The sequence below is a fragment of the Rattus norvegicus genome, chromosome 2 (genome assembly GCF_036323735.1).
Source record: "Rattus norvegicus strain BN/NHsdMcwi chromosome 2, GRCr8, whole genome shotgun sequence".
Lineage (NCBI taxonomy): Eukaryota > Metazoa > Chordata > Mammalia > Rodentia > Muridae > Rattus > Rattus norvegicus.
In genome coordinates, this window is record NC_086020.1 from 245,490,717 (window position 1) to 245,502,075 (window position 11,359).

Sequence of the window (11,359 nt, forward strand, 5' to 3'; positions counted from 1 at the left end):
ACCATGAGCCTGAAGATCCTAGGACCTTGCACTTTCTAGGCAAGCGCTCTACCACTGAGCTAAATTCCCAACCCCAGACAGGGATAGTTTATTGGGCACTACGGTCCTGGTCCAGATTTGGAAACTGAACCATGAGCCTGAATTCAGAACCTACAGGGTCTTTAAACCCCAATCCACAAACATCTGTGCCACGTTATTTCACCAATCGGGATTTAGGGAACAGGGATTTCCTTAGGAACATGTCTTGTTGTGAATATTCTGCTCCCATTGTTGGAGCTTGTCTTATCTAATATTCATGTCTTAACTTGTCTACCAGGATGGGACTTGTCTAACATTCATGTCTTAACTTGCCAACCAGGATGTCAGTTACCCACATACATGTCTCCTTCTGTCAAGTAGGATGTCAGTTTCCAGGGAGGTCTTGGGAACTTAAATTTTGCTGGATCACTATTCAAAATTGAAGTCTTATTCCAAACAGCTTCTTGTATTGGTTCAGGTGTCTCTGCTATGTTGAGATCCATCCCAGGGACAGTTTATACCATAAAAGCTTATATTATACACAGGTCCAGAAAGTGCTGTTGGGTGGTTGGTTTGGGTCTAAGTTTATTGTGGGTAATTATATGTAGTAGTTTGTAAATGTTTGGCCCAGGGAGTGGCACTATTAGAAGGGATGGCCCTGTTGGGAGTAGGTGTGTCACTGTGGGTGTGGGCTTTAAGCCCTTCATCCTAACTACCTGGAAGCCAGTATTCTGCTAGCAGCCTTCAGATGAAGATGTAGAACTTTCAGCTCCTTCTGAACCATGTCTGCCTGGGTGCTGCCATGTTCCTGCCTCTAAACCTTCCTGTCCCAATTAAACGTTCTTTGTAAGAATTGCCTTGGTCATGGTGTCTGTTCACAGCAGTAAAACCCTAAGACATAAGTTGGTACAAGGGACGGGGTATTACTGTGACAGGCCTGACCCTGCTTTTGTTTGGAAGAATGTAGATATGGGGACTTGGGATTTGGAAAGCAGTGGGAAGCTTTAAATGGGGCTTAACGGGCCATCCTAGTAGGAATATGGAAGTCTTTGTTACTGAGAGTGATTTGAACTGTGCAGAACTGACCCAAGATGGTTCAGTAAAGAAGAATTTCAGTATGTGGCCTAAAGACTATTTTTGTGGTATTTTGGTGAAGAATGTGGCTGTTTTTGCAGCACCCCCCCCCCCCCAAACTCCCCATATGAATAGTCTAGCTGAGGCTAAGGTGAAGAAATTTATATTAATTACCTTGACAGAGAAAATCTCAAAAAAGCCAGCAGAAACTTTGTTCTCTGGTTAAGTCTGAAGAGTGTTTTGAATAAGCATAGCAAGCTGAGAAAGGGAAGATATAAAATATATGGTTTGCATATTAAAGGGGCACCAGGAAGTGAAATGGAGTTGAATCCTGTGTTCAAGGACATTAAATTGAATTAAGGGAGTAGTGACCTTGGGGCAAGGTCTCATCCATCTAAGTTTAGGTCCAGGCATGGTAGTACAAGCCTTTAATCACAGGAGGCAAAGCCAAACATATCTCAGAGTTCAAGGCCAGACTGGGACAGAGCAAGTTCTAGATGAAGAAAAACCTGAAACCAGGCTTGGTGAACTACATCTTTAGTCCAAGTATTTAGGAGACAGGCATGCAGATCTGAGTTCAAAGTCAGTCTACACATGAAGTTCCAGGGTAGCCAAGCTTAGGCAGTGATGGAGTTGGAAAACAGAAAAGGGGGACCATGTCCCAGCTCCAGCAAGCAGTAGTACTCAGCAGCTTTTGCCATGTGGCTCTGGCTTTAGAGTGAAAAACAGAAGGGATGACTGGGACAACTGATGCTGCTTTGCTGGAGCTAAGAAATTAGTGGTGACTCAGAAGACACCAGCATCACTGAGGCGAAATCTTCTGAGCAGTCTTTCCTGAGAGCACAAAGAAGCTGTGTTCCAGAGATAGCCAAGGTTGTGCCTTGAGTTGCAGCTGTACTTGGTAATGTGTGAGAATCACCCAGGTGGTACTGGTTTTGAAGGCATGAAGGGGTCATGAAGAGCAGCTGAGGCTGGGCACTGTGAGAAGCCATGGAAGGCCATTGGTTAAGGTGCAGCCTCAGCTGCAGTTGATGGCCCAGTACTGAAGGGGTCATGCAAAGGAACTGAGGCTTCACACCATAAAGAGAGCCTATGAGAGGCTATTGGTGGAGCCTAGTTACAGTGGAAGATCCCAGCGTGTTGGAGACACCAGTACCATGGGATGATCACCGAGTATAGCAGTGGCAGTGGGGTGGATCAACCTGAGCTTAGAGTGTGACAGAGGGCAGAGCTGGAGAAGTGTCACCAGTCCTTTGGAGGAGCCCAGATGATCATGTGTGAATCTAGACATTGAAACAAAAAGCTGTAAACTGAAGTTCAAGATGCTAGAACCATAATCTATCTGCTGAGGAAATCTGCTAACGGAATAGAACCAGCCCAGGAGAAAGAAGTTTCTTTTTTTTTCTTTCTCCTTCACCCCCTGAGAAAGAAGTTTCTTGAAGTCAACAAAGATGAAAACATTGGAGACCTGAAAACTGCTCTGACATCAAACATGAAGATGGATGCAAAGTTTATAGTTTGCCCAGCTGTTTCCTGTCTTGCCTTAGGGATTACAGTTAAGTGATTGGATGAATCTCAGAAGAGACTTTGAACCTTGGACTTTTAACATTGTTGAGACTGCTATAGACTATGAGGACTTTTGAAGTTGGACTAAATATATTTTTGCATTGTGCTATGTTTAGATATATGGCCCCCACAGACTTTGAACATGCCTATGGGTGCCAGGAAGAGGAATCTGATGGTTTGTATATGCTTGGCCCAGGGAGTGGCACTATTAGAAGGTGTGGCCTTTTGGAGTAGGTGTGGCCTTGTTGAAGTAGGTGTGTCACTGTGGGCATGGTGTTTAATACCTTCATCCTAGCTGCCTGGAAGTCAGTATTCTGCTAGCAGCCTTCAGGCGAAGATGTAGAACTCTCAGCTCCTCCTGCACCATGTCTGCCTGGATGCTGCCATGTTCTGGCCTTAATGATAATGGACTGAATCTCTTATCTGTAAGCCAGCCCCAACTAAATGTAGCCCTTGGTCATGGTGTCTGTTCACAGTAGTAAAACCCTAAGACACTATACAAAACCATTCTATTGACTTTTATCATAATTGGTGTCCAAGGGCACAAAACATAACAAAATATGAAAACAATCTTGGCATTAAAAACTTTTCTAGTAACAATAAAAACATATGAAAAAGTTTCCTTATAATGGCAGGCAAGCCAAGAAACTTACCTAGGCCTTAACATTCCATCTCTGCCTTAATATTTTACCTGGGCCTTAACACTAACAGGCCGTTACTGATTGGGGGTCTGTCCTTAACATGTGTACTAGAGTCTGCCTTATTTTGACAACAGGAAATATGAAGCCTAATAATGCTCATTCTTGATTAAACTAGTTTAAGTTGGATTTCTGCTATTTACAGCCAAGGCCTAGAAGGCCTAATCAAAACAGCATGTAAGGCATGACTTTCTAATCCCAGCATAGGCAGAGCCTAGCAGATGTCTAAATTTGAGGCAAACATGAAACACAAAGCAAGTTCTAGGCAGCCAGGCTACATATCGAGGTCCTGTCTCAGAACAACATTGTAGACACCAGCTGAGTCATGTGGGAGCTTTAAGAGTTCCAAGAAACTTGGGGGCTGCAGGGGTTGGGTGTACAATGAATGAGGAAGAGCCCAGCAGACCTGGAGCCTCGTCTTGGGAAGTCTGCAAGTGCAACAGAACACTGTGCATCTGGATGATAACTTGCACCTTTAGAGATTATTCCACCTGCACTACTGCCAGCTGTTTGGAAGCACAACCACCATTGACAAGACAGATGAGCCGAGGGAAGAGGCTCTGACTGAGCTGTCCTCAGAGGTTTTCTGTCACAGTCCCTGCTACAGTGGCAGGCTGAGAAGGAGTGTAAATTAGAGTAAGCCCAAACAATTCCCCCGCATAGAGGAAACCATGTGGAGGAAAGCACACTTGCCGACAGCTGCCACCCCCACGACCAGGAGAACTTCAGTTTCAGCTCGCCTGACAATGGTCATCACTTCCAAGGAAACAGGGCTTTCGCTGAGGGTCTGCATCTGTCCCTTGTATATTCTGAAACAACTGTGATGGCCGATATTAAATACCAACTTGCCACAACTTAGAATCATCTGGGAAGAGAGCTCAATTGAAGAATTGTCTTATCAGGTTGGTCTATGGACATGTCTACTGGGAGACTGTCTTGATTGCTTTTAATGAGAAATTATGAGTAACAGCCCATTATGAGTGACACCATTCCCTAGGCAGGAGATCCTGAACTACATAGGGCAAGAGAAAGCCAAAAGAAAACAAGCAGGCAGTGTGAGTCCACTCACACTCTGCTCTTAAATTCCTGCCTTTACATCCCTGCAATAATGGACTTTCCCCTGCAATATTTAAATTTTGCTAGATTTTGAGACAGGGTCCTCTACATAACCCTGGCTGTCACAGAACTCACTATATAGACCAGGGTGGCCTAGAGCTCAGGCCTCCTCCTGCCTCTGCTACCCTGGGACTAAAGATGTGTGGCAGCACACCTGGCCTGACCTTGTAATGGTTAAATAAGCCCTTTCTTCCCCTAAGTTGCTTTGTGGTCAGAGTGTTATATCACAGCAGAAGACATAAACTAGAACACCTCTAACCACCCAGCAGTTTTCTTTCATGCTTTAAGGTAAAACCCTGGCACCAAATCAAGCACACCCACCATCATTTTTATGGTCTATAGTAATATCTCAGACTACAATCTGCATTAACTGACTACCTTAGGCTCTTAGTCAAACAACTTCTTTCTGTAATACTATGGCATCTAAACAATTACATTTTGAATGCTACCAGAATGAAAATCTCTTACCTTAAAATTTTCTGTGATCAGAGTAAATAACTTGGTTGAATTTCCCACAACACAAGCAGTATTTGACATTATTATTTCTAAAGGTGATAAAACTTGGAGTTTAGTGATCACCTGAAATTATTAAAATAACCATTTTCTAAATGTTAGCAGTTTCCAAAGTAGTTTTACATTCTAAAAAGTAAACTGTTAAAATGCACAGATTAAAACCCAACAGTCTAACTTTAATGTTTCAGTCAAAATATATGTTAAATGATGATATAATAAACATCTATACCTATGTACAAATTTAAAGTACCAGAAAGATAGGTCATATTTTAGTCATTGGCTTCTAGTAGTTTAAACTCAAAATTAATCTCAGTTTTTCAAATATTTATTCTCAATACAAGATTAATGGGTTTTTTGTTTGTTGGTTGTTTTTTGTCTTTTGTATGTGGATGTAGAATTACTTCAAATTTACAAGTTGTAAAAAAAAGCTTACCTTTGCATATGTTGTGTTGTCTGCAAACTGTGACAACATAATCTGTGGGCTTTTTAAATCGATGCTTGCCATTCCTATCTCGCCTCTAGCCAGCCCTCTTCCTTCCACCACTGCTACAATGACTGACGGGGCATGTGCAGACACCGCGGAGGATGTGGCTGGAGGCAGTTGGCATGAAGAACGCAGATGAATGTTAATGGTTGCCTATAACTCCTTCATTGAAGTTCTCAAAGTCCTAAGTCTAGTGGGTTTTATATCTTTTGCTTATTCTTTAATAATGTCATCCATACTTGCACACAGTGTATACGGCTCATACCCACATGCCCTGGCCCTTGTCTCACTCCATGAACACCCTGACTCCTAAGCCATGTCTCCTTCCACAACCACGCCCTCTCCTTTGTCTCCTGAGCCCCGTTAGTGCTGCCTTCAGGAGTGGTGACTCATCTTGCTGCCTTGACCTTGTGCTGGTCTTATATAGGTGCCATGTCTAGCTAATAACATAACATCCTGAAGGAACCTTTATTTTCAAAAAATAAAAACTTCATTTTCCAAAACAAATAAAATGATTAAAGCTCAAAGTGTTGTATCAAAGCTTAACGTCACATTAAGGGATTTTTATTTGCCTTAACTGTTAGATAGGGTGTGTATCCCTGGCTACCCAGAACTTGCTGAGGAGATCAAACTGGTCTCCGACTTGTGGCAATCTTCCTGTCTCTCCCTCCCAAGAAGTGCTGAGATTACAGGCATACACTACCAACTGCTGTCTGCCAGGCAGAGGCAGGTGGATCTCTGAGTTTGAAGCCAGCCTGGTCTACAGAGAAAGTTCCAGGACAGCCAGAGCTACAGAAAACAACAACAACAAAAACAAAACAACAACAACAACAACAAAAAAAAAACCCCACCACTACTACCAACAATAATAACCCAGTCAAACAAACTTCGAAATAAAGCACTGTAAATTTATCATCTATGTGTAAAATTAAGGCTTGGCAAACTCAGAGGTAGCTGTCCATATATCTGGCTACAGGTTTCTAATTCCTGGGCTGAGGAATACAGATGATAAATTTACCTGCCTCTGCCTCCCAAGTGCTAGAATCAAAGGCATGTGCCATCATCACCTGACTTTTATTTTAAACTTTATTAAAATAAAGTCATTAATGGAATTTTTAATTTGGTGTTAAAATACTTATTGTTCACTTTTCTCTATAAGTGCTAAAATTATCTCATAATAACTAACTTTAAAGTGAAAAGTATAATGTCTAACTCAAGAGCTGGCCACGAGCAGCAAATAAATACACTGTGAGACTGTCCATGCACAGCTGTGGGCACCAGCACTCACTAAATCCTTATGTGTCAAGGACATCTGAAGTTATTTACTTACGTTCATTTAATTATTACAAAATCCTATCAAATATACAATTCTCTTTACTCAATTAATTTCCAAGAAGACTGAGAGATTAGCTCAGTGGCAGAGAGTGCCTACCCTGGCAAGAACTTGGGTTTAATATTCTGCATTAGTAAGAATATGAATGAATGAAAAATACATGAATAAAAATGAATCAATAGCATGTATAAAGCTTCAAGTATACAGACGAATGCTTAGGATGGCAGAGATGCAGAGGGGAAGTGAGAAGGTATGTGAGAGTCTGGAATCGGTGGCTGCAGAGATGCCAAGCAGCCCTTATGGTGATGCCCACACTCTTACCCTTGATCTGATAGCAATGCAGAAGCACGAATACTAGAAACAGTGAGTGTGGTGTGGGATTCTATGGCTTCTCTGTGTCCTCAGCATTCTAGTCCCCAGCACCTAAGTGTGACCTCATTTACCTGGATCTGAAAAACATATCTGCCCTTTATAGGGGTAGTTAGTATTAAGTGAGGTCATTTGAATGACCTCAGTCCTTACAAATGGCATACAGATGTGAGAAGTGTAGGACACACAGAGACTGTAGGAAGAGACTAGAAAGAATGGCTAGGGGTGAGACAAGCAGAGAGGCTTCAGATAAGAAAATAAATGTAGTATTTGTTGTAGGAGTCCCAGAAAGATGAATGTAATAAACACAAAACAAATAAATGTGTGTGTGTGTGTGTATAAAGCTATATATGTAAAGCACTACACACACACACACACACACACACACACACACACACACACACACACACATAGTGTAATTTCTATATAATTTCTAGTATAATAACCAGAAAGATCCTAAGACTCCTGTGGTTGGATGTGAGTGGAAGAGCTGGCCCCCAGTAGGTGCCTGGGCATTTGCATCTAAACACATGTAAATCGTCTTAGAATGCATAATGACAACACTAGGTCACAGGATGTTCCCGTCATTATAATGACAGAAATGGCGGTGCTATCCTAGATGCAGTATGTCTCCACTGAAATGCCATCATATAGCACTACATACTTCTAAAAAACAATGTAGCAGCTGGGCATGAGGGTTTATGCCTTTAACCCAGTGCTCAGGAAGTGGAGGCAGGAGGATCTTTTGAGTTGAAGGCCAGCCTTGTATATGAAATGAATTCCAGGACAGCCAGACTACTCAGAAAGGCCCTTTCTTCAAGACCATAAAAACAACAAAACAGTAGCATCTTAAAATGTATGCACATATGTTATGTAGGCATTCCTCTGTCAGAATGAAGCATTCCCTCCTGGAGACTCCATTTCTTCTCAGGTTGTATAAGCAGGAGCAGTTTCTTCAGGAGAAAGAGAGGTGAGGTGCAGCTGTCTGCAGGTCAAACTTCAGGAGCATAGCCTCTCTTGGCTGCGGGAGCTGTTCTGAGAGGCAGCTGCTCTGAGTTATCCATGTTCCTGCCCCAAATCCTAGAGCTTCGACAAGCTAGGCTTGGGTGTGGTCATTTCTTTGGTTTGTTTTTAGTATCTGGGATGAACAGACGTTTGTTCTTACCGTCTCAGAAAAGGCACATCATGTAGCCAAGACATACTTTTAGACAATATGCCTTAGGAAATTAGTGTGCACAAAATACCTACTCACTCACTGATCCCTCAACAAAATTGAGTACATTTAGTTTAAAATTCAGTATTAGAAAAACACTCAAAAAGTCTATTAGGGTCAAGTTTTTCACTTAAGTATCACACGAGTGAGATTTTCCCTCTGGGTTAGAAAGGTTCAGATAATACAAGGCTGCATTTATTAACAACCAAGATTAACAAACAAGACCAGAAAGCACATGGCATGCTAGCCTGCCCTGAGGTGCACAGGGGTCAATAATATATGCACCTTACCTTTCTGTCCTCTCTATCAGTGACAGATGAGGCTCAAATAAGCTCACCACCCAACTTATAATTATGAAACTTTAAACATTTTCAAGATTTACCTGAAAGTCCTACTTGTGGTGTCCAACCTTTATATGATCTCTGGGGATTTCCAGCAGATAACGGAGTTCTAAACGTATGTGGATACGTGGTATCTTGTGCAGAAGACGAGCTCGTACCAACAGGAAAATTGGATGCAGCTTTGTGTGTAGTGTAAGATCTTTTGTTTCCAAATGATGAACCTAAATTTGAAAAATTATGATTAATTCTTAATGATTAGCATTAGGGAATTATATGTTAATTCCTAAAATTTACATTGTATCATGACCATTTTCTATAAAACTTAATCTGATTAATTAAAAAATAATAACTAAATGATTATTGGCAATTCCATTTACAATGACCATATTGATCTGAATTATCATATTTGGTCCCATTGTGACATTTTCATATGTGTATTATTGTATGTTGATCATATTCAACCTCCTCTATTATGCTCTCTTGGCCCCTCCTACTCTGACCCCTTCCTCCACCCAAACGACCCCCCTTCTACTCTCACGTCGTTTTTGGTTAGTGATAAGTTGTGTTTGTTTTTTAAAGGCAAATCTCACTATGAATCTCAGGCTGGAGCTGAATTCACTGTGTAGCCCAGATTTGCCTCTATTTTATGATTCTCCTGCCTCAGCCTCCCAAGTGCTGGCACTACAGACATGCCATCACGCCTGGCTTGATAAGCATGTTCCAGCACATGCTGATACAGGCTGGGGTGTGGCTTAGTGGGAAGGGTGCTTGTCTGGTATGGATGAGGCTCTCTCTGGGTTTCATCCCAGCTACATAAACCAAGTGTGCTGATACTCATCTGCGATCTCAGTGCTTGAGCGATGCAGGAAAGGGGTTCACAAGTTCAAGGTCAACCTTGCCTACAAGTGAGCTGAGGCCTGCCTGAGACACATGGGATTTTGCTTCAAAGTAAGTTGACTTATTAAAGAGATATTCCAATAGAGCTCTTGTATATGAGTTCACTGAGACTGCTCTTGCTAAAATTAGAAGGGTCCTTTCAGTCACCAGGTGTAGTTTATACTATAATTAGTGTCTTTTCCTTCATCAACTCCCTCCTCTGAATGTCTCCTCCTATGTAAATAAATGGTGTTATGAAGTTGGCTTCAGACTCCGTCCGCACTTTTTCAGATCATTGCTTACCAACATGTTACCTATTTCACAGTCACGTCATAACATTTCACACAGTGTACATAAATAGCCTAGCACAGTGTCTGGTAACACAGAAGCTCCAAACAGACAAACAAGCAAATGAAAACACAGGGCTTTTCCACACACCGGCTTCCACGCCACATGTCTGAGCCCTTGTTACCTTATCCACAGCTTCCTGTAAAGCCCCTGTCCTTTGCCTTCCTCTTAAGTGTTGGCCTTCAGCGCTCAATACTTTTAAAACTTCACTACTATATCAACATTTTATTTTTTCTGGCCTCTCATCTGTTCTCCCCGTTCCCGCCGACATCCATTTCCTGCCGACTTTCAAACTTTCCATTCCAGCCTTCACTCATTACACAACTTGAGAAGATTCCAGTTACAGCAGACGGCAGATGTCTGAGGCTTTGTGAGCCACAGTCACTGTCAGGGGCTCAGCCAAGGTAGTGTATAAACCAATGAACACATTTATATTTTTTTCTTTTTTTTTTTTTTTTCGGAGCTGGGGACCGAACCCAGGGCCTTGCGCTTGCTAGGCAAGCGCTCTACCGCTGAGCTAAATCCCCAACCCCTATATTTTTTTTCAAAACAATTTCTACATATTGGAATTTGACTTACACATGCCAAAAAATAATGTTGTCTTTTAAATTTTTCTCAACCCTTTAAAACCTCAAAAGTAGCTGGACTCAGTTCCTCACGCCTTTAATCCCAGCACTGAAGAGGCAGAGGCAGGTGGATCTCTGAGTTGCAGGACAGCCGGGGATACAGAATAAACTCTGTCTTGAAAAAAACAAAAGAAGGACCAAAACAACAACAAAAATAAAATAAGCATTCTGAGTTTGAGGCCAGCCTGGTCTACATAGCCAGTTCCAGGACAGCGAGAGTTACATACAGGGACCTTACCTCTAAGAAAAATTTAAGTTAGATGTTGGGGATGTGGCTCAGTGGTTAAGAGCACTGGATGTGCAGCCCTAAGGCTGAGCCAGATCCAAGCTAACAAGGGGCTGCCTGCCACGAGTGTGCCTCAAAAGGATAAGCAAGAGAGCAATGAGAGGAGACTCCTGATCTTCATCAGGAATCATAAAATACTCATGACCACGTACCACCCAGGCACAGTGCCGTGGGTCTGTCTTGTAGGAGGTTCAGGTCCCACATCCGAATTGTCAGATAGGTCATCTCTGCGGTAGTTCATAAGCTTGTTTCTCTCAGGTGCTTTTTGCCCAACACTGAACATAGAAGACTTCGTAATTTAACTCTCTCTTCACTCACAATATAAAGGACTTTTCCACCTAAGTGCACGGGTGTTTTGCCCGCATGCATGTCTGTGCACCAGAGGCCAGAAGAGGGCAGCAGATCCTCTGGCATCAAAGTGCTGAGTCCTCACAGGGACGCTGGGAATTGGAATACTGAACCTCTGAAAGAGCAGCTACTTCCCTGACTAGATGAGCC

At 42.3% G+C, this 11,359-nt stretch overlaps 1 protein-coding gene across 3 annotated transcripts in view; it reads right to left on the reverse strand.

Annotated features, from left to right (window-relative positions):
* Positions 1-11,359, reverse strand: part of Msh4 (mutS homolog 4) — a 59,376-nt gene that overhangs the window by 45,599 nt on the left and 2,418 nt on the right. For all 3 annotated transcript variants that reach the window (XR_010063597.1, XM_039102112.2, NM_001106477.3), the window contains exons 2-4: positions 8,767-8,946; positions 5,419-5,576; positions 4,941-5,051 (exon numbers count right to left, since the gene is read on the reverse strand). Coding sequence is in view for 2 of the 3 variants with exons in the window: in XM_039102112.2 (XP_038958040.1) it covers positions 4,941-5,051; positions 5,419-5,576; positions 8,767-8,946 (449 nt within the window). In the remaining variant the exon portion in view is untranslated. The remainder of the gene's footprint in view (positions 1-4,940; positions 5,052-5,418; positions 5,577-8,766; positions 8,947-11,359) is intronic.